Source organism: Xyrauchen texanus, chromosome 1 (assembly GCF_025860055.1).
Source record: "Xyrauchen texanus isolate HMW12.3.18 chromosome 1, RBS_HiC_50CHRs, whole genome shotgun sequence".
NCBI lineage: Eukaryota > Metazoa > Chordata > Actinopteri > Cypriniformes > Catostomidae > Xyrauchen > Xyrauchen texanus.
This window is the reverse complement of record NC_068276.1, coordinates 23,978,883-24,003,239: the sequence shown is the minus strand read 5'-3', so window position 1 is coordinate 24,003,239 and position 24,357 is coordinate 23,978,883. Positions and strand designations below refer to the sequence as shown.

Genomic DNA, 24,357 nt, shown 5'->3' with positions numbered 1-24,357 from the left:
GTTTATAACAGAGTCTTGACTCTTGATTCCATGATAAGGTAAGGTTTAGGAAATTACATTTAAATTACTTTGAAACTCTGAAGCGATTATACAGTAATATATGTAAATATATATTGAATTATTTTATGCACTTAAAATTGTTTACATTTCTTTGATGCACATTTGAGACATGCACCAAAAAAACAAAAATAATTCCTTTTGTAAAACTTACTTGGCAATAAATATCTTTCTGATTAGGTTTTAAAATAGATATTTAATTCATGGTATGAACAATTTAGCAGAATAAATTGATGAAGTTAGAGTTTTCACCAATGCCTGTATCAGTGAACAGTGAAAGACATCTGCAACATGGCCAAAATCTTGGGTATACTTTATATTTTGTTTTATTAATTTGCAACCATAGTGATATCTGTCATAAACATGAAAATCCCCATGGAGGATAAACTCAATGAAAAAGCTAAATTATCCTCTGGTTTCACAGTTGCGCAGAAAAATTCGTTTATGTCTTTACATTTTTTCCAACCTCGATTTTTTTTTTGTTATTTTACCTTTTACAGGTAAGGGATTCATTTGCAATTATGACCTGTACAAATGTTTAAGAAAGTGTTAAAGTCCCTGTAAAGGCAATAAAAAAAATAAAAAATCTAAAACACATTATAATGTTAAATGTATTGCTAAAACACATTACAAAGACTGTGGCGTACTGAATAGCCTACGTGCACAAGCGTAGTGACGAACTTCCGCTGTCGCCAGTAGTCGGCATATCTTTTTACGGTTTACTTGCGCGTCGCCCAAAATGTCTGTTTTTACACGATGTCTCCAGGCTCTTCCAAAAATAAGCATCAGCGATGTTCATCGCATTGTTGATGCCTGGTCCCCTGCTCCGACAAGCAAGAGGGACAATGGCTTTAAACTCTACATATCGAGTTATCTGCACAACTACAAGGGTAAGTATTTTAATCTAATGTGGTGTGCCGGCAGATAGCGGCTAAGCTAGTTCGCCACGTGTTCATTTTTAATGTAACGTTAGTATAGAAGCTTGTTTTTTCTTAGTTTTAAAGCAGACTGTTTGTTAATTTTTGTGATAATTGTGATATCAATTGTATTAACTTGCTCTCCTCTCAGTTTCTAATAAAGATCTAATAAAGGGCACAGGTGAAGTCACTGTTAGGGCATTGTGCTACAGGTCCATGAGAAAAGCAGAGTATGGTGAAGCTAGAATTGATAAGACAGCAGTTATAGGCTTATTACTTTAATAGCCCATGTTCCTGGGGACTCGGCTAAGGTTATTCATGTTTAATGTAACTCAAATCAAATGAAAACAGTTATTGTAGGCAGGTAAGTTTCCCTAGCTGGTCCCCTCCGGGTAAAATGCGTTCTTATTCAAGTTTTCAACTCAGTCATTCGTTTAAAGGGGGTCGCACACTGAATGCGCAGCGCAGCGCCGCGCCATGTCTTTAAAATTCTAACACATTATTCTCTATGAGTGTACACACACTGGCGGCGCCATTCGGCGTCTGTCCGCGGCGCTCAGCTACGACTCAGGACCTTGTTCAAAACCCTGCACGCCACAGAGCGCCATTTACATAGTTGTATATTAAATGTACATTTATTTGTCTCAAATCGTCGTTAATATACATACTGACTTCACCCTGTGCTGCAATATACATTTAGTTTAACATTCCTAATTTAACAGCTTGAATAAAGTCATATTGGAAAAAATATATAACAAACATAGCCCTTTTAAATCTTTCATTTTCCCCTGTTGTGCCATTTTTCAATACTCTACCATACTAACCATACACTCTTACATAACATATCGTCAGTTACGTATATAATAAAAAAGAATATATCAAATAACTTGTTTGGTTAACGTTGTCACTCGGGTTAGCTAAGCGCTAGCTAAATAAATACTATTGTATGTAACATAGTTGCCAAGACAACGGATAACGTTACAACAAAATAACAGACTTAACAAGCGTGAAAGACACTTTTACTCGATTAACGATCAAACATCAGCTATTAAATTAACATAAAAAATAAATAATACATCAAGTTAAAACTCACCCATCGTGCAGCTCTTCTAGACTTCTACCAGGAGTTGATTCAAAATTGAGCTCGTAGCGAATAGAATGTCTTGGCGTCCGATTGTGCGATACCTGTGAGTTGTTCTAGACGTGGCGCGGCGCGGCGCTGCGCTTCTCGTTCGGTGTGCGACCCCCTTAAGATGCAGTCTTGTGTTATAAGTATTAGGCTATCTTGATTATTCAGTGAGCAAGCTATATAAATAAGTATTTAATATAATAAAAGTGTAGAGCAACAACCGAGGGTGTAAGGTAAAGGCTGAATATTGTAGATTTATTACAATATGTGGCATGTTTGAATTAAAATACCTGTGGATATGCAACTTCCCACTCATGAAAGTTTTGTTATTCAAAGGAGCACACACTCTACAAAGGCCTGACTGGAGATTTGCCTGATCTATCCATCCTTCAGGTGAGTAGGGATATAACAATAGCACATTTCACTGTACAGTATGATATATCAACCAAAATCTGCATACCAATATTTCATTATTTTCTTTTTCCTCCCCTTTTACAAACAAATATTCTGCTTCAAAGAAAAAAAAATGAAATTGATGTTCTCATAAGGGTTCTTCATTATGAACTTGTATGCCATGCATAACATACTGTGGATAGAAATTACAGGGAAAGTTACTGGTATGATAATTGTGGTTATATTATATTACAATTATATTTAGTGTATTGGTAATCAATATATCGTTACTTCCCAGGTGACAGCGGCTCACTTCAAGAGCAGGTGAAGCAAGTTGGGACAATGTTGAAGACGTTTGCTCGCACTGGGCAATCAGGTACAACTTGCAAACAACACCTGTGGTTGTTGGTTTAATTCCCACTGGGGCCACCTGTACATGTAGTAGACCTAGATATAAATGTCATAGTTTAGTAGTTGAAGGACCAGGACTGACTACTTTATTCTTTTGTTCTGGGAACCCCTGTAGGTGCAGATCAGACCCTAATGCTGCGCCGTCTTGGAGAGTTTGGCGATGTTGTGCGTAGCATGGACAACAAAATGGACACTATGCTGCAACATTTCAGTGCCAATGTGTCTGTTGGAGAGTTATCCCTGACAGGGGATATGTTACTCCCCCCTAGACACCCAGGAAGATTTGGCGTTGCTTGACAACAGTTTGAGGCAGGATAAAGAGCTCCAGCAACGATTTGTAAGTGTGTTGATTTCGTTTATAACGCCATAGAGTAATCTAAAACGTAAAATTAATATTGTATACTGCATATTCTACAGTCTGAATCCACAGCCTGTCACATTTTAAATTTATGAGAAGCTTCAGAGAAATGTAATTTGTAACACGTTTTTTTTTTGTATTTTCAGCTACAGTTTTTGGCAATCAAATGTGGGAGGGACCTAAAGACAACCATGTGGCGAATGCTTCAGAGTATCTTCTCTAATCACCTTTCCATCAATACAACCTGGACTGGTGTAGGGGATAAAGCATGTTTTAGAGACATGTTCCTGAAGACCATTGTTCAAAGTAAGTTGGATATTTTTTTATATTTAAGTGTGTGTATGACCTTATGCCATTCAAATGGAATGACAGCTCTTTATTTTCTACAGGAGCCATCCGGAAGAACCCGGCAACCCAGGATGCCACTGATGAGGCGATCCAGGTTAACGTTAAGCGTTACCTGAAAGGAGCGTCTGAACGTGAAGGTGGAAAAAAGCGCCGCACAGCTTAGAGGGACCAACAGCCGACCCCTTAAACCTAGGCTGACTACTGACACCCAGCATCACTGACACCCGGAACCCTTTCTTTATCCTGCAGTCAGTAACATCAAGACCCCTAAAAAAGCCTGCTAAAAGTGTCAGACTACACTCACCCAATCCACACTGTTCACTGTGGAAATTGCTCCTTTATTTTTTTTATCTGGGTAGCAACCCAACTGAGCTAGCTAGCATTTGTGCTACAGGTGTACGATTAGGGCTGTGTATTTCCAGCCACCTCATGATATGATACAATACTTATCACGATACAATATATTGTGATACATCACAATATTATAGTTAGATTTCCTTATGATTCACATGCTCTCAATTTCATTCCAATTAATATTGGTATATTTCAGTTATGTCCATTTTGCTTACAAATGAAATAAATTCTCTAAAATTCTCTTTTTATCAGTAGCTTTTCATCACTTTGGTCATATTTTAGCATTTCATGTTTTCCATTAATAAATATGATATCAAAAAATTTCATGTGTGTGTTTATTTATTGTTTAGATGGCTAATTTCTAATTTGTCCTATTTACAAGTATTTACATCAATATGTAGAGCACATGCTAAAACCCGGTACTGGTTCTTCAAGGTCAGGGACTTTAAAGTGAATAGTCGAATGTCCAATTAGAATTAAATATGTTTTTTTATTTAAACTTTTTTTATTTAATTTTCAAAAAACTAAAACACAAAATGTACAGGCCAACAACTACTGGGAAAAAAATTGGGAAAATAAATAAAATGAATACAAAGAAAAAAAATTATGTTTAAGAAATAATTAATAAGAATAAGAATCTTAATAATACTAACATCAAAGAGAGAGGGACAAACATTCCTAAATAATCAATGCAAATAACATGCATGAACAATAAAAACAACCATAAGGTTTTACCCATCAGAAGGCCATTAGAGGGAGAAGAAAAGCAACATCTACTTCATTTGAAGGTCCAGTATAAGCAAAAAAAGGGATATTAACGAGTCATCACTGAGATGGCAAATGCAAGGATTAGGCCTTATATTATTCCTAGAAGTTTAGAAATGATTGTCATAACATGGGTCCAGACATTCCTATTAATGCTACATTCACAGAACATATTAATAGTTGTACCTTGCATCTGCTCCTGAAAATGTGCAATTAGGAATTGACACCAGTTTCATCTTGAAGCATTTCTCTTCTTTTTTTATTATCGATATCGATCTGTAAAGACCAAAGAGGGAATTATAAGAGAATTGGTCAGCGGCAGACCTGAAGGATACATACTTTCACGTCTCACTTTGCCTCGGCACAGACCCTTCTTACGGCTCGCATCCAACGGCCCAACGTACTAGTACCTGGTCCTCTCCTTCGGCTCGTCCCTGTATCCTCGCATCTTCACGAAGGTCACAGAGGCTGCCCTTCGTGAAGTGGACATTCGCATACTCAACTTCCTCGACGACTGGCTGATTCTAGCTCACGCTCGAGAGTCTCACTGCACCCGCAGGGACCAGGTGCTCAGGCACCTCAGCCTTCTAGGGCTTCAGGTCAATGAGGATAAGAGCAAGCTCTCCCCAGTTCAGAGCATCTCTTTTCTCAGCATCGAGTTAGACTCAGCCTCAAAAAAAGCACGCCTCACAAACGAGTGCACGCAGCAGGTGCTGAACTGACTAATTCGCTAAGACAAGGCACAGCGGTTCCATTGCGGCGGTTCTGGAAGCTCCTGGAGTGGAGAGCAAGTCCCTAGGGAAGCCCCTTCAGAGACCCCCCTTTGAGCTTAGAACCCTCTCCCTGAAGATGGCCCTCCTGATCATGCTAGTTTCCATCAAGAGGGTTAGGAACCTGCAAGCGTTTTCTGTCAGCGACACTTGCCTGGATTTCGGTCTGGCAGACACCTATGTCGTCCTAAGACCACGACCAGGCTACATGCCCAAGGTTCCTACGACCCCCTTCAGGGACCAGGTAGCGAACCTGCAAGCGAAGCTGCCCCGGGAGGAGGCAGACCCAGCCTTTTCGTTGCTGTGTCCGGTGCGTGCTTAGCGTACCTATGTGGAATGCATGTAGACCTTTAGATGTTCTGAGTAGTTCTTTGTCTGCTTTGGTGGACAGCGGAAAGGGAACACTGTCTCCAAACAAAGGCTTTCCCATTGGGTTATTGACACCATCGCTTTGGCCTATCACACCCAGGCTGTGTCCACCCCTTGCGGGTTCGAGCACACTCGACGAGAAGCCTTGCATTCTCATGGGCACTAGCCAATGACACTTCCCTAGCAGACATTTACTGCTGGATCTACACCCAATACCTTCACAAGATGTTACAATCTCAGAGTTGATTCGGTCTTGTCCCGTGTTCTCTCAGGTCTGAGCCCGTAGAACTCAGGAATGCGGAATGTCTAACCAGGTGTTCCGCTTGCACAGCGCGCATTTCCCCTCCACTGAGGTGATCACTTGCGCTCTTTTCACCCAGGAGTGTCCACTAAACTCACGCTCCCTGGATGTTCTTTCTCCCTAGCCCTCTGGTCCATGCCTCCACTCTCCACTTGGCAAGCATTGTCGTGACAGCGCGTCCGCTACCACATTGAGGTTGCCCGGGATGTGAGTGACGCGCAACGACTTGAGTCGCTGCTGGCTCCAAAGGAGGAGACGACAGGCGAGTTGTGACATGTGGCGGGAGCATTTATGTACGCTACCGCGGTGGTGCTGTCTGACCTGAACAAGACGTGTTTGTCCTGAACTAACGGGAGAAACCTCCGCAGGGCAAAAAATACAGTCAACAACTCTAAGCAATTGATGTGCCAGAGCAGCGGGGCCCCAACCCAATTTGGAGGCGTCGGTTGTGACCAGGACGCGTCGGGACACCTGCTGCAAGGGGACTCCTGCCCGCAGAAATCAGAGGTCTGTCCAGGGTCTGAATGTTTTGGCGGCAGGCGGGGGTGACCATCACACGGTGCGTGCCGCGGCACCACGCTCATCTTGGGACTTGAGTCTGAAGCCAGTGCTGAAGCGGTCTCATATGCATCAACCCCAGCGGAGCGAACGGCAAGGAGGATGCCATATGACCCAGGAGCCTCTGGAAAAGTTTTAAAGGGACCGCTTTGCCCGGCCTCAAGGCGGCGAGGCATTCCAACACTGACTGTGCGTGCTCGTTGGTGAGGCACGCTGACATTGAGACTGAGTCTAACTCCATGCCGAGAAAAGAGATGCTCTGAACTGGGGTGAGCTTGCTCTTTTCCCAGTTGACCTGAAGCCCCAAACGGCTGAGGTGCCTGAGCACCTGGTCCCTGTGGGCGCATAGTAACTCTCAGGAGTGGGCCAGGATGAGCCAGTCGGCATCTCGGAGCGGGGAAAGGGCTGCCTCTGCGTCTTTCGTAAAGACGTGAGGGGACAGGAACATGCCGAAGGGGAGGACTTTGTACTGATACGCCTGGCTGTCGAACGCGAACCGTAGGAAGGGTCGGTGTCGAGGCAGAATTGAGATGGGGAAGTACGCGTCCTTCAGGTCTACCGCTGCGAACCAATCTAGATGCCGGATGCAAGTTAAGCTGCTGCCTTTCTTGGCTACAATGAAGTAAGGGCTGTAGAAACACTTCTTCATCTCGGTTGGAGGGACAGGCTCTATCGCGTCTTTGAGGGATTTGGTCAATTTCCGCGCACAGGGATTTGGCATGTTCGGCATGTACTGCGGTAAAGCGGACGCCCCCGAAGGGGGGGGGGCTTGCAAACTGAATTGCGCAATCGAGCTGAATGGTCCTGGCCAGCCAGCGTGACGGGTTGGGAGATGAAAGCCACGCATCAAAACTCCGCGCTAGGGGCACTAAGGGGATGATTATCTTTGACGTACCCGGCGGAGCAGCCTGGCAGGAGTCGGGTTAGTGACTGAGGAGGAGGCCCGGTGGAGGCATACTTTAGACTCGTCAGAACCGGCCGGCCGGGGGACAGTCGTGGGGGTCCGCGTTCAGCGTGCCGGGACTTTTGAGGTGTGGCGGCAGAGTTTGCGCACCAGGTGACCCAGATACAAAGGAAGTAGCTCTTTTACTGAGAATGTGGGTACCGAATTGAAAATGAAAATGAATTCAACAAAAGATTCTCCTCCCGGCCCTCCACCGGGGGACAGAGTGGTCTGCTTACCAACTCCGGAGCTCACGTCTTGGTCCCTGGGTCGATCCTCTCAGGAGCGCATGGGAGCCTTCCGGGTCCTTGAGGGGGTCCGTGAGATGGGGGGGAGTGTATTTCCTGCGGGGTGCTCGACGCACGAGCTGAGAGCTGGGCCCGGGTTGAGGCGGAGCAGGGAGTTTCTTAGCCGCAGGAGGACGCCCTTGGCGAGCAGACGGCGCATGGCCCATGGAGGCAGGTTTGCGGAGGGGCAGGATGTGTGAAATGGCCTCCGTCTGCTTCTTCACCGCAGAGAACTGCTGGGTGAAGTCCTCGATGGTGTCGCCGAAGAGGACGAACTGGGAGACAGGGGCGTTGAGGAAGCGTGTCTTGACCGTCTCACGCATCTCGACCAAATTCAGCCACAGATGACGTTCCTGAACCATCGCCTGCCCAAGTGACTGCACTGTGGCCTTTGCGGCCCTGAGGGCGAGTTCGGTCGCTGAGCTTTGTGACAAGTGGAGAGGGGTGCCCTCCATGAAGTCGTCAGCTCATCATGCACCTTTGGGAAAAACGGGACCGGGGGGCCTGGCTGTGAGCGGCGCGCAGACCCCATGAACCAGTCATCCAGCCGCGACTGATGACCTGGGGAGTCGTCCGCGTCAGACACCGGACCGCTCTCCAATGGAGCGGCAAGCCACATCATCCTCAATCCCGCGGGAAGGAGCGACGCGGGGGGCAGCTGGAGTGGCGTTCCTTCGGTTGAAGGAAAGCCGCGACCGCAACGTTGCCATGGTCATGTTCTCGCAGTGAGAACATGAACCAGCCACAAACACTGCCTCGGTGTGATCGCAGCCCATACACACGAGTCAACGCCTGTGGCCATCTGAAGCAGAGAGCACTCTACCGCATCCAGAAACTACACAGGGGCGGAAGGGCATCTTTAGAAAGACGCGTCCTGAAAAGGACGTTCAACGCCACTGTGTATTGCTCTTTGAGAGAGAATTACTCTTTTAAAGAAAATCACTCTTTATACAACACTCTTTTAGTATTGCACTGTCGAAGCGCCCAGGGGCAAACTGCACTGCCGTGCAGAGGAGAAAAGCTACTGAAGTGCGCTGTAGATCCAGCAGCAGTAATCGCTCAGAGGTAGAGGAACAGGTGTGTGACTTGCAGCTCACTTCATACACAACCATCGGCTCCGAAGAAAATTCTGAATGAACTAGACGCATTTCCCCGCCTTTATACCCATATGTCCGGGGGCGGGGTATGCAAATACTGTCTGCCAATGTCTCATTGGCCTTTTTTCATAGATCAGAGGCATATTCCACGCTCAAGAGAGACAACTAGTGTCACTTCTTCGACACAAAGTTGAAGTGAGCGACAGACGAAGAACTACTCGTTAACCAATTTAATTTTTTTTTTTTACTGTAAAATGTATACAGTCTTTTACTGCCGACATGTTTGTGTGACATCACGCACCTGCATCTCGGAAAACTAAATTGCAGACACATTACAAATCCGTTAAGATGCACAATGGACAAAGCAGTGCCCAAAGGAAGAACTTTCCATGGCTCGAGATCATTGACGGGGACATCGTCCAGCAGTTAGTGGAGAGACCACTTGGGACACCATGGAGGTTGAAGTCATGAGTTGTTAATGGATACTTTTCTTCCTAGCTAGCTAATGCTTATATACAATATAAACTTGATATTCTAGATAACTAGGTAACATGCGTATTTGGTTTGGCTTGTGAAATGGACAGGGTGTGTAATGTTTGCACCAGTTAGGCGTATTAAGGGCAGGTTTTAGTGCAACACTGTGGGGCTTTTGGCATGCATGGTGGGAATGCAGAGTGATTTAGGTCTCACGACTCGAGGTCAGAGGCTATTGACTGACCGGTTTATGGCCCTGGCTCACGCTGATAGTTGAAAAGCGGCTAATGAAGTCCAGAACCAGGGTCTTTAATCTGATTCAAGCCACAATAGGAGGTTAACTGAGAGACACTCTTCAGAACTTCAGATACATAATATTTGATAAACCTGAAAAGCTGCTTGATATTTTCACACCTACAGCAACATCCAAATAAAATACCAGACTGTGACTCCAATGTGCAATGTGAGAATAAAATGTCCTTTCTATACTGATTTATAAATGCATTGCCCTAGAAGGTCACAGTCCTAATATGATCGCCTACAAATCTACCATTCAAATCACCTAGTTATGGGAACAAAGTTTCCTCCTGGCCCTTTTCTGGACTCTGGTTTAGTGATGCTTCAGTCATTTTACTAAGCTTGGAGCCACTGACACAATCAGAGCTGGTAAAAACTTCATAAAGCACAGCATGCACCTTCCTGTGACTCACTCCTGAGCTCTCACAGAAGAAGGGATTTCTTCACCAAAAGGACACAAAAGTCTGATAGGCTTTAAGAAAGTTTTCATCTAATAAAGTCTTAAGTGTCCTGATTACATTACCATGTGTGTAGGGCTGGGTATCATTCAAAGAAATTCGATATCGATACTAATACTGATACCTTGACTTCAATACCGGTTCCTAAGAGATACTTTTTCACTACTGCGTGAGAGCAACTTCAAGAGCAAAAGTGCTTCACTTCTGCTGAAAAATGCCATATTCACTGTGCACTATATATACAATTGGTTTGATTCAGTCTTTTGTGAGAAAATGCGATTGGTAATGCGCACAAGCAATCCATAACTGCGTCCATTTGGTCGAAACTCTTTCATCTTTGATGATTTTGTAGTCACTTTTAAGGGTTTTTGTTCTTTTCCCTTCACAATTTGTAGGTCCGTTGGTAGCCATGTGTGGCATGTGAGGCACATCCTGAAAGACTTTTTCGTTTCGGCTTCGTTTCATTGTTGCTAATGAGTGGACCGTCTGCACCTCGTTTATTGACTGTGGTTTTGCGAACAGCCATTTCATTTTACAATTCGAATGTCGCGTGAACAAATGATACTGCTATCACTGTTTATAACTTTAAAACTAGCGGGTTGATGTCCCGTGTAAAAAATCCAGTGACGCTGCTAGTGACGATTCTCTCTGACCAATCAGTGATCTGCACGGTTATGATGTCACATTTAGTATCGGCTCGGCTCGCTTGGAACCTCGACCGAGTTGGTACTAAAAAAAGTACCAGGTACCAGGTACTATCCACAGTGGAAACCCCCCAAAAGCAAGCAGAGTCCAGTCGAGATTTACCGGGCAGTGGAAAAGCCAAATTACAGTCTCTTCAATGGGCTGTACTGCAGTTTAAAGTGTTTTTGGATCTCTGCAGACAAAACACTGAAAAATATCTTTCCAAGAACAATCAGTAGACAAAAAACTCCAGACAACATGAGTTGTGGAAAATCAGATGTACTGTACTAGCTAGTTAATTATGGAAAGATATTAATTTGAGTTATTTAATTTAGTTGGGTTTACGCAATTCAATTATGTTCCCTCTACGTAAAATAATTTTTGTTTTAATTTAAGAAAACTCCTTTAACTTTTAAACACGTGGACCCACTGTCCATGATTCAAGTTCAGCCAGAGTTATTTTTGGAGTGTAATGCACACCTCAAATTAAATTATACCAAACTTAAAAAATCAAGACAAATCATTGCTTTGTGTCTGACAGTAAATGAAAGCATTTTTCTGCCTTCATTCACATGTGATCAGTCAAATTCCCTATAATCTTGTAGAAGAGCCAGCTCCAATTCTGCCTCAGTTATTAAGATGTATCCATTGGGGAAAAATGCCTTTAAACATAACTATTCCAAATAATTTAAAAAGCCAATGCAGGCATTTTTAAAGAACAAGTGGCCAATCATTATTACCGCTTACACCATATGAAACATTGTGCCTGACTCTTGCTGCATTGGAGAGTGCTTTAGATGCAATTATGTGCTTCTGAAAAGTAGATGAGAGTGTTAACACTGGTTTCTGTGTTGTCGAATACAAAGTGGAAACCGTAAGACTGGATGCCCTAAGTACTAGCAAATTTGTTTAAATCAAGAATAACTGAATCAACTGTCCATCACAAACTCCAAAGAAACAAAAGCAGTTGATGTTGTCAAAATGATGTCCATCATCCAAACTGCCATTTAGAAAGTAATCCTGTATCCATAATCAAACAGACCCAAACTATATTCAGAGTTACAACATCCAAAAGGGAAACACTGAGTACAAATGTGAATTCTGGCATTCATCAGATAAATACATAAATGATAACATCAGATAAATGCATAAACGAAAGAGTGAAACAGACCGTTGCAACCACTAAACACGCACTTCTCTTTTGAAGAGAGATACCGAGAAAGTATTGCTCTTTACCTTAATTGAGGATCTAAAAGGATTTTAGTTGTATGTGTATTGGATGAAGGAGATGACGAGATTCCCCCGTGATCACCCGTGGCGCGAGTGACAACTGCGGGTGTAATAGTTATAACTCTATAACAAAAACAGTGCATAGCTTTCCTATAACCCTTAATTCAAGCAGATCTGTCGTCTTTGTAATAATACAGCAACAACTTATGACAGACCACGCTGAGTTTTGAACGATGAGTAGATTTGTTTATTCTCTAACTTTTTCAATGCCAACCAGCAATGTGAGCTGAACCTACATCAGCAAACAATTTCATAATTTTAAGTTTATCATAAGAGATGTTTCCTCCATTGCATTCGTCGGATCAATCAGACGAGTAAATGAGTAACTTACACTGTGTGTACACTCCCTGGCTTAAAAAGGTGGGACACAAAAAACACTTTTCCCTTCAAACCAACATCAAAAATCAAACCAACAACGATCCAGGCTATAATGCTCGACTTTAAAAGACTGACACATTTCATTAGACAGAGAAATAAATGTTACCTTTTCTGAAAGGAGTACAAACAATCCGTGGTTTGCAGTTCTGATGAAGTCGACTGCGTGCGCGTGTTACAGCTTGACATTCGCCAATCCAGCACGAGCCACTCATACTTACCGTAAAGAATTAAATAGTATCCTTCACGCGCAGTGGCGGGAATCTACCGTAACGATTGTAGCTTCTAGAACCTTTAACACAGTTTATCTCAAATGGGACGGGAGTGAGTTGGTCTTGAAAGATGGCTGCTTTATTGTGTCATTGTTTCAAAGAAACGTTAAACCCCACTGATTGTAGGATCTATATATAAATGGGGAATAGCAATGGGGACTAACAAAAAGCTAGCAAATTGAACCGGTGGCATGCTGTCCTCAGCGTCAATCCAAAGCATTTGATTGGTTGGTAGTACTAGAGTACCTGTGTCTTACTGTAGCCTATCTATACTGTGGCGGTGTGAACTGGATCACTCTGTCAAACTATGTAATTCTTGTTATCTTGTATGAAAAGTGCTTTAATCTCTCTCATAAAAAAGATCTGAGATATTTGCATAAGTGCCTCAGGAGGGTATAGACCAACAACAACACCACAAGATGGATATTAATTTATATTCATTCATGCAGTTTTTCAGTAATGTAAAAGAGAAAGCCACCCACAGGTCAGAAGAGGAATCTGCATCTTTTTCATAAAAAAATAAAATTAATTGAATACAGTCATGTATCAACAGGCCCACTTATGAGCATATGGGGCCCTAAGTGAAATCCTACATGGAGGCCCACCGTCGCCCGTGGAACCCATGGGACCTGACTCGTTTGTGCGCTTCATAATGATGAAAAACTCTTGAGCGTGCTCATGCCTGAGACATCTAGCTACAACTCACTCTTCTTGTAATCACGTTCTCCCTTGTAGCCACAAGCCCGCCGTAATTGCTGCTTACTAACATGCAACTTTTAGTATATTTCAAAATAAAAAATAAATAATAATAAAAAAAACTTGCCTTGTGGGGCCCCCTGGTGGCTCGGGGGCCTAAGCAGCCACAGCTGCTAATATCGCTTATACAGTGGTGGCCAAAAATATTGGCGCCCTTGGTAAATATGAGCAAAGAAAGCTGCGAAAAAGAATCTGTATTGTTTATCCTTTTGATCTTTCATTAAAAAAAAAAATCACAAAATTCTAATTTTTAATTGAAGTAAAACAATTGAAAGTGGGGAAATATCTCATTATTAAATAAATATTTTTCTCCAAAACATGTTGGCCATAAAAATTGGCACCCCTAGAAATTCTTATGAGTAAAATATATCTGAAGTATATTCCCATTCATATTTTTTTTTTAAATTGTACACCTGGGTCACTAGGAACATGAAATTGTTCAGCCATGACTTCTTGTTTTACAGCGGTATAAATATGAGATAACACACAGGCCAAATTCACAGGGGATCACTTAATCATCAATCACAGAGGGTTAGACTAAAGAATACTGATATCCAGCTGATATATATATATATATATATATATATATATATATAAGACATCAACTACAAGTTGTTTGGGAGGGTATAAAAAAAAAAGCCTCTGCTCTCCTCCAACAACAAACTCAAATATCTTCAGTTTGCCAGACACTACTGGAACTTCCAACATGTTTTGGTTAAAAATATTTATTTAATAATGAGATATTTTTCCTCTTTCAATTGTTTTACTTCAATACAAATTTGAGATGACATAAGGGTGAGTATATTATGAGACAATAGGTTTTGGGGGGTGAACTATTCCTTTAATTGTGGCGACAGAGATGTTTTTTCTTAATTTAAATCCTCTTAACAAAATGTTTTGGTGATAAACATGAATGAGGAAGGGCAAAATCCTTCTTGAATTCCTGCTCTGGTAGAGAGCCAGAGAAATTGGACCCCCTCATATCACAATCCAGAGGGAAAGCAAGGCACTGAGAATATACTTTACAACTTGAACCAGATTCCAAAGGTGCCATTACTTTAATACACACGTTCAATAGCAAAACAGCTCCGCCCAGTGGATAAGACTAATGTTTGTGTTTGTTTATTTTTCATTGCTCGTGATAATCTTTCATAACTGTTTGACTTTTTGATCTGATAAACATCTGTAACAGTTTGTCTGTCTATGCATATACTGTAATTAGGATTTTTTTTTTAAAAGATAAAAAACAAACTGTTGTCACTCTAAGGACCTTCACATACACTCCCAACAATCAAATGACAAAACAAAACAATTTCTCACATAAAGAAGTTTATATCATTTCAAGTATTCAAAACTCACAAATAAGAACATATCAAGCGTTTGGACAATGTGGACAGACAACTGAAATTTCTTTATGAGTGGTACACCAAACTAAAATATCTTTGAACAATGTATTCATACTTGTCTTATAATTATAATTTTAAAGCACAACTACTGTACTTAAGAACGTCCTTATCACATGAATGTAGTTGTTGGGCCATCATAAGACATCATGTGCTTTAAGAAGATAGAATGAAAAGTATCTTTAAAATGAGTAATACATTTAGTGTGTTATTATCGACAGTAAGCTTAATACAGTCATCTCATTACTTTGAAATGGATACATACAAATAATATAAAAAATAATGGCTCCTTAAAATACTCAAATGAGTTTAATCCTTCCATTGATTTACTTGGCTTGATCGACTAATGTTCTTTCATGCTTTTAATCCAATTTATACCAGTAATATTTATTTAAAACATAATTTGCTAAGTTTACAATAACAGGACAGGCCAGTTCAATTACATGACTTATCTGGCAATTTTTTCCCACTTAGTACTGGCAAAAAGATAATAATACCAAAAATAAACAGAAGAAAACTTCACAGAGACCAGCTATGTTTGGAAAGAAATGCCAGCATACAGATAACTGCATCCTTTAAAGTATACACACTACATACCCACTATTTATTTTAAAACTAGAATGTAAAACAGAACACATTATGCAATAATAGATGTTTTTAACATTGTTGTCACACAACCTCACTCATGCATTTTTAATTCAACGGTTAACATCCAGTTATTATATTGCAAATTAAGAAATGGTCACTTTGCATTGTCTTTTTGTATAAAAACAAATGTCTAAAAATGTCCGTCCAATCAAATACAAATTCAAGATGTTAAAATTCACAGAAAGGTAAAGTCAGGTGCATTGCACTACATTATGTCATGTTCTTTTGTACACATTTTGGCATATGTGGTAGGTCAAACGGATATATGATGCATACTAGATAGAGTATGCATACAGCATATTATATTATTCAAAACATAGTCATAGTGAGAGAATACAAAATCAGTTTCATACATTTCAAAGGGCTCAGCTATTTAGTGGCATTAGTCCTTATATTATTATTTTGACTAAAGCCACTCGCCTTGACTTTATCAATTCAAGTCCAGCTGCACCTATCAGAGGAAAACCATTTAGATTCAGTGGTTAAATTATAACTACTAAAAAACCCTTGTATGTAGGAAACACTATTCAAAGGTTGGCCTAAAAATATGTAAAACGGGCTTTGCTCTCTGGGAAAAGCTGGAGTACACAAGAAAGTCAGAACCATCTTGAATTCGGTCCATGTGGCTCTGTCATAACTCACTAATAGTGCTGTACAGACCAATATTAATATATATATATATATATATATATATATATATATATATATATATATATATATATATACACATACATATACAATCTTCAGTACACAACCATTTGAAGCGGAGCATTAGTTTTTCATTTTTACAAAAACAACACAATTTAGACTTAAAAACCTAGAGTTTATACTTTAAAGGGGTCATGACATGGGTTTTTTTTATTGTATTATTATGTTCCCTTAGGTGCAATTATAGTATTAATATATTTTTTTTTAAGAAAAACTTTTAAAATCTAGTGATTTATGACCTTTTCCCACCCTGTTTCTCATCCTCTGATTCAAACAGTCTGTTTTGGGGGTGTTTTCCATTTAAGACTTCAGTGTTAACGCCCACTGTTATGATTGGCTAACGTCAGTGCCTATGTATCAATTATTGACGCCCCCAGCCAGAACAATATGCAAGTAAACTAAGTAAAAACACTGTGATTATTCATAATGAATGAAATTGCGCTTTAAAAAGTAGTTTAAAGTTTAAAATAGATTACTTACAGTTTGTGTCGTCGTTGTTCCCAGAATAGTCGGCACGGACTTATCTTTGAGCAACAGTTTTCTGGCAAAGCCAGCATCATATTGAGATTTGTTATCAAAATAGTCATCCTTAAAATGTACAGAACAAACGCTTAAGTTAACACTGCCGTGTCTGGGACGTCCGCAAAAAATAAACTGCATCCATTTTTCCCTGACGTCTGGATCTTTCGGCAGCTTATTCAGAGGTTTTGTTTGACCACAGCCAGGAACAGCACATCTGTGTGGCATCGTAATTTTCCTGTGCACAAGTAGTCTCTGTCAGAGCTCGCTGTCCATCGACTGAACACTTGTGAGGCGCACGGCGATACTGAAATGAGCGTAGTTGTCTTGCGCTTAAAGCGTAGTTATCTTGTGCTGGAGGCGGTCATATGCAAACGCTGGTACGTCACTTCTAACCGACACGTCACTTCTAACCATGAATCCAGAACGAGCTGTATTTTGAGCTTGATTAAATAAATGATTCGTTTAGAATGGGGAGAACGTCTTAAAATATTAAACTTGCAGGACGTTTTAATGATACAAAGACCTCTTATATACCAAAAGATCAAGGCAAATTTGGTTTCTCATGTCATGACCCCTTTAAGCAGAATTAACTAATCGTCTCTCCTCCTAGATGAGATTTCCTATGAAATCTTTACCAACAATTAGGCTGAGATGTATTCCTATCTATTGTCCTCTGCTAAAGGATGCTCAGCTAAGTTAAACTTGCCTTACGAAAGAACAACGTTTCAGCTATGCTTCAGTAATCAGAAGTTCACGTTTCTTCCGTTTAAATAGTATCCTTTGCTTGGTGGAGCTGGAGTTGGCCACATAATTGAAGCCAGTGTTGCTCTTGTCTATGCCATTCTTTTTGCTGAACTTGATGCTGATTTTGGAATTCAAACAAGCATCACTGGTCTCATTAGTTTTACTGCTGCCATTGTCCCTGTATCGACACAGTGTCAGCTTGGGTAATGTGTTATTCTCCAGAATAAGAGGAACATCGTAATGGGCATTTTGATAACGCTTCTGGCTCTTTTCATAAACTAGACAATTTCTTATATATATATATATATAAATTGTATGCAAGATAAATAGATCAGTAAATGAATTAAAACAGATGATCTTTTCTGGCTTAATGATCATAAAGCTTTAATCGCTTTAATACTCAGCAAAACAAGAAGGAACCACAAGGTTTTACCAGACTTTCATTACAATGAATAAATACAAAAACATTTTAATATCTTGATATTCTGTTCATGAAGACAGTTGTTTCCAATATGTAATAAAGTCTGTACACTTACAGTAGACCACATAGGCAAGCACCATTTTTACTTAAAGGATAAGTTCACCCTAATATAACAAATTCTGTCAGTATTTACTCACCCTCATGTTCCAAACCTTGGAACAAAAAAGCTGAATTTTATAAGAATCTTCATGCGGCTAATTTCTAACTAACGGTTCATAGTGACCAAGTCTGTCAATGTACTAAAACAAAATTTATAAATGAAAATGTACCAAAAAAAAAAAAAAAAAGAAAAGAAACCAAAAAATGAAAAGAAAAGAAAAGAAAAAATAATAAAATAACATTTTAGAGATTTGGCAGAGGGGAACATTTCCTGTCAATAATTTAAATTTATGCCTGTTCCTCACTCAAAGTTATCGTATGGCAGAAGACTTGGAATATAGTGAATGAGTTGTATGCACTACATTTATAGTGCCTTTATGGTGTTTTGACAGACATGGTCTCTATGAATTGTGTGTACAGAAAAGAGCTACATGAAGATTCTTCAAAGACTCTTGTTGTATTCCACATAAAAATAATCAGCATACAGGTTTAGAATGACATGAGGGTGAGAAAATATTAACATATTTTTTTATTTTGAGAGAAATCTTCCTCTAATTAAATATAAAAAGATTATGTTAAAGATTAAAAGATTGATGTTTTGTTTAAAAAATGTGATACTGCAATTCAAGGTCCTCAATGTGTTCCTTGGCAGTCTGAAAGAGAAACATAGTAAATACTAAACAAGTCAGAAAGAAACAATAAAACATTAAAATAAGTGGTTTTACTGCTGTTAAATAAATATCCACAAAATGGGTGGATATTTGGACACTAATAAAATATGCTAATAAAACATAAAACTAAATTGAAATGTGTTCCTTTAGATGAAGATTATGTATTATGGTGCGTTTACATACAACACGAAGTGAGGGTTTCGCACGGTCCAATTACATACAAAGTCAATGCAAAGATGCGAATAGACACAAATAGAAGTAAATGAAGCGAATGGCGCGACGCGAACGAGAGAAATCGTTTCATTCGCGTGAGATTAATCGATTATCAAAATAATTGTTAGTTCCAGCCCTAGTTCGGACCAGGCCTGTCCAGCCCAAAGGTTAAGTTCCCAAAATGCAGGCAACTGCCTTTAGGGCTAAGGTTGCTACCCAACAAGCACTCTCCCCTCCTCCCTTTGAGTCAAACGAGGCTACGAGACTGCATATGCTCTGCCCAGTAAGGGCATCACACATGTACATTGACCGAACGAGTCAATTCAGGGTATCGGAACTGTTTGTTTGCTTTGCAGGCTGCACAAATGGTTCGCCCATCGCCAAGCAAAGAATTTTCCACTGGGATGTGGATGCTATTGCACTGCAAGCCATACAATATCCCATTGGCATAAAAGCCCATTTTACCAGGAATATGGCCTCCTGCATGATCAAAGGACTTTCCCTAACACCTTTTTAGGTTTTATAACATGCATGTATCTGCGCTATATATCTCTATATTTTTAGTCTATGGATGATATTATATCTTGATAATTACATTTCTGCTCTGAAATGGCTAAAAAGGGATCAATTTAAATCAGAGAAACCATAATTTTATACTAACAGCCATTGTATCCAAGTAGATTCGATATTTAAAAGGCAGTAAATAAAAATCTATTTAAAAATACTGAAAGCCTAATTCCCACAGATTTAATCATTTTCATTGATTAGCACTTTTTTATTTATACTGAATTTTATATACTCAATGATACATGGTAGCATTATAAAAAGTATTATTTACCTTCTTATATTTTTATTAAAAACATTTTTTGTAAATGAGCAAGGTGTGCAAAAACTACCACTATTTTTTGGAACCCTGTTGAATACTGTATATACCAAATAATACTAAATTATTACTGTAGTTTTTATTATCATATAAAACTATATTATATTGTAGTGTCATTGTTCCAAAGCCCTTGGACAGGTGATTGCTCTGCTCTGCTCCTTCATGCTTACTGAGATATACGGTATGTGTTGAGACTTTGCCACACTACCCAGCATGGCTAGTGTCTCTGTTTTGGCATTGAGCTATTGGCTTATTGTTCCCGCCTCCCTTCCTTTTTCTCAATATGAAGGTGTGTGTTGCTACAGCAATGCTTTTGACTACCCTATAATGGCCAAATGGAATTGCACATTAGTGCTTCTGATGCATCTACTGATTTTCGCAGTCACAGAACGAGAGATATGCTCTTCTTCCCTTTATTCGTTTTGTCACTGCGTGTCGCTGGCAGTGTGAACGCAGCTTTAAATGCTGAAAATTGTCATTTTTAGCAGATTATGCATTTCAGATATACAGTATCTCTCTTACAGGAATATGGAACACAAATATTTATGACTGATTTATAGGTGATGTGTAAGTTTACCAAAAGGCATAGCACAACTAAGAGACAAATTGTCATGCTCAGCCTATCCGATAGACTATAATTTTAATATATACCTTAGTTAAAGAAATGCACCTATGAATGTGTTTCCTGCCACAATGAATGTATGTGCAGGTAGATAAATCCTAATGTGATTTCAAATGCATGTTCTACAAAATAAAAAGTGAAAAATAAAAAAAGTGTGGAAATCTACCTCGGAAGAAAGGCAACACCAAAATGGGAATTGCACCACATACACTTACTAAGATGGTGTTGGCCATTGACTTTAAGCAGTTCCAGAGGTCTCACTGACTTTGATCTCCTCCTCAATCTCATCCACACCTGCCTGAGTCATGAGGTCAGAGATGTTCTTTTCCAGGTCATCGATTCGCGTACTCATCTCATCAAGTATTTGCATTAAGAAGAAAATGAAATGAAATTCCCCAGTTTGAATAAACCACATAATTAATATAAAAAGCATTGAACAGTGAACAATGAACAGTGACTTTCAACTGTGTACATTCTACCAAGAAACATAATGAATTGCAATACATTTGACAAAAAAGGTTACTAAATTGGGGGTAAACTATTGTGACACAATAAGCGAGTAATTGATATAAACAGGTTCGGATCAAAATTAATATAAAAATGCATAAGGATATTTCTCCCAATAATCTGGTCTGACATGGTCTGGAACTTGTCCTGCATCTGCTGCAGTAAGGCCTGTACCTGAAATGAACAGAAGAAAACTTTTTAGAGTAAAAAACAGTTAAACAAGCAATCTGATTAACATTTGACTACTTTAAGCTTTTCTTTTTTTTATTTATTGAATGAGCATCATATAACATATCCATCATAAAATAAATATCTCTAGAAACGAGTGGGTTTTGTGTGGGCTGCCCACGCATGAGTAAAAACAGCAGTTTAAGGGCATGCTCCCCGCCTACGCGCGGAACTGAAACCATAGTAACAAGGGAACCCTCTCAACATTGTGAAGTCATACTAGATACAAAACTAACATTACACAACCACAGGTATTTCCATCTGTATTGTATTCTATATGTTCTATTACAGACTTACAAAGAAAGAAAATAAATCGGTTTTGGTAATTGTTCAGCACAGCGCAAGTTCAAGAGAAAGCTTACTGAATGCCTGATGATGACAGGCACATCAAACGCTTCACAAATATAATTCGATTTAACTTTGATTAGTGAAGTGAGAGTGATTTAATACCCAGACAACAGATGAGAAGTGCAAGATCTAGCTAGCATTATCCCTCGGTGGAAATCAATTACTCACCACAACAGTCAGGTCCTGGGATGATTTAGGGTCCTTCTCGGACATATCTTCTTCCAGACTTAACCGCCTTCGTGTGATCTTTATGCTTGTTGGTTATACCAGAGGCTTCTCAAGGCAATACAACATACACGATGATGTATTCAAGGTGGAAACTGCTGTGCTGTGGAGATATCGTTGTTAAGGGGTTTGGTCAAAGAACTGAAATCAATAGAGTGGTTTAAGCATCTTCATGATATGATAAATACATCTCTAAAGGGGGCGCTCTGTGGCTCAGAAAGCCAAATCCCACATCGAGCATCATCTGCAGATTTATATATATTATATAATTTTTTATTTTTTTAAAATCTAACTGAGATTTATAAGTGTATTCGTTCAGGATTAATAATCAATTGATCATCAAATGCACTGTCTATGCTTTTAGCCATTTTATTATATTTACAATTTACTATGAATCATTTTAATTCAGTGCTTATGAATTGGTTTACATAATTTTATCCATTATACAATTGTGCATACTAATATCTTTTTTCTCAATATTACTGTTGCTGAATCTGTGATGTCCTCAATGTCGAAAACTCAACCGCGTTATCATATGGTGCCTGTTTTATTTTATTTATTTATTTTATTTTTGCCATCACAGATGATAAGGAACCAGTCACGCATGTTTTCACTTTTTTCACTTTAACACATTTGTTTAAATTTACCGCTGCCTTAGTAAAAATTCACTATTCACAGTTAGGATTAATTGGATCCATGAGTGAAAGTGTCAAGTAACATGGCAGTTACTGAGATTAAGTGATTCTAACATGGCAGCTCCCATGAGGGGACCCTCTTCATGTAAAATAAAACAGCTTCTATAAGGTGATTGATATGACTGCAGTCTTCATCTCAAGTTATGATTTTATACATATGTTTCGGATTAACGAATTATTTCTTTGGTAGTAAAACTTTATGTGAATGAGAAAAAAATACTGAGTGTACCTTTAACAGTTTACTGACAAACTGTGGATGTTCATTTATAAGTCAGAGACCATCCGCTGTAAGATGTAAATAAAAGTTTTTATTTATTTGAACCCTGTCTCCAAAAAAGCTAAATGTTCAGGTACAGCAATTGACATTTTGAGCTGCCAAGCGCCTCCCGTAAGAGACACATTTTTCTTAGGAGCAGTGGCGCATGCAGCCCATATGCACTGTGTGTACCATGAGCAGTCCGACTGCCCTGTGAAATATTTACTGTCAGAATATTTAATAAATCATGAAATGTGTCCCGCATTTCTGTTGGCTGTTTAAAAGAACTAGCAGTGCCCAATTTGCCAATGAATAATTAGTTTGAGTCTATTATTTCCAGTGAATTGGCCAAACGGGCTTGCAATATGGTCTGAATAGACTCGTGATTCAGTACAATTCGTTCGGACCGCTCTCTCTCACTGAATCATTTGAAGCAGTTTCTCACACAGTAAAACAGTATCGGGATATTTACACATACAGAGAACAAACAGCGCTGGATACTGTGGAAATGTACCAACAATCAACTGAAACGGTCTTTTTGAGAGGTAACTTTGAGAAACTTAAGCTAGTGCTGTCATGTGATCAAAGGGGCTGTTCAAACTGAATGTGCTTTTGCGTCCGCTCGCAATGTTTTTCAATAGTTTTCCATATAAACAATCGCTAGACAGATGTCTTTTGAGAACTGCGTCATGTTTCACTGTGTTTTTAGCATCTCTCAAGGGTGCGCCACATTTTTAGATACTGTGTCAAGTTAAAAAGAATTTCTTCAACTGATAAAAACACATCTCAAGACACCAGCGTTCTGCTCTATTCGTTGTGGTGCATTTTGCTTTTATAGCGTGAAAACGCGTCTGTCTGAACGATTACTGGAAGAAATGCTTTAGCCAATAGTTACATGAATGCCTCAAGAAAATAAAACAAATACTTATCTCAAAGTCACCAGAATTGAAAACTTTGGTGTTGCCTCCGTACCCCCTACAAAAAAGGTTTATCGGGCAGATTTCTGTGCGTACCCTCAGATTAAATCCTGCAGACGCCCATGGGAGCAACAACTGTTTTGACATTCCAAGAAAACGTCATTGGCAACCGAAGTTTGCCTAACAACTGCTCTTATTGATTCATTATTGAGTTGCTTATTCAATTTTGCAATTAAAGTTCAGACATGTGTATTTGTTTCATAAATGTAGAAGCCATGTGAAACGGATCTGATCAACTCAATTTCCCATGAACACAGCAGACAACCGATCGGCGCAATGACTGTTTTTGTGTGACTTTCGACAACGCCAACCTGTCCGCAAATCTCTTTAGTTGAACTACATGTCCCATGAACCCTCAGTGAACAGATTGTACAGCACAGTGGCAATTTGACCACAAGGGGGACCTGGACTCAGCTTGACATCGACGATTTTCGAGAGGCGCGCCGGAGGCGACACGCAGACGT

At 39.8% G+C, this 24,357-nt stretch overlaps 2 protein-coding genes across 6 annotated transcripts in view; both read right to left on the bottom strand.

Moving 5' to 3' along the window:
- The window catches only part of LOC127630762 (tumor protein p53-inducible protein 11-like), a 78,457-nt gene extending 65,605 nt beyond the window's left edge, over window positions 1-12,852 (bottom strand). For 3 of the 5 annotated variants that reach the window (XM_052108855.1, XM_052108691.1, XM_052108937.1), the window contains exon 1: window positions 12,745-12,852. The gene's annotated coding sequence lies outside the window, so the exon portion shown is untranslated. The remainder of the gene's footprint in view (window positions 1-12,744) is intronic. The other 2 variants (XM_052108768.1, XM_052109014.1) reach the window with 2 other exon arrangements.
- Window positions 12,853-16,476: 3,624 nt separating this feature from the next.
- hsbp1a (heat shock factor binding protein 1a) lies at window positions 16,477-22,090 on the bottom strand. Its single transcript, XM_052109565.1, has 4 exons — window positions 21,909-22,090; window positions 21,272-21,338; window positions 20,873-21,017; window positions 16,477-18,921 (listed from the first exon to the last, which is right to left on the bottom strand). The coding sequence occupies exons 1-3, from the start codon at window positions 21,951-21,953 to the stop codon at window positions 20,896-20,898; spliced, it is 234 nt and encodes a 77-aa protein (XP_051965525.1). The 5' UTR covers window positions 21,954-22,090; the 3' UTR covers window positions 16,477-18,921; window positions 20,873-20,895.
- Window positions 22,091-24,357: the final 2,267 nt, after the last annotated feature.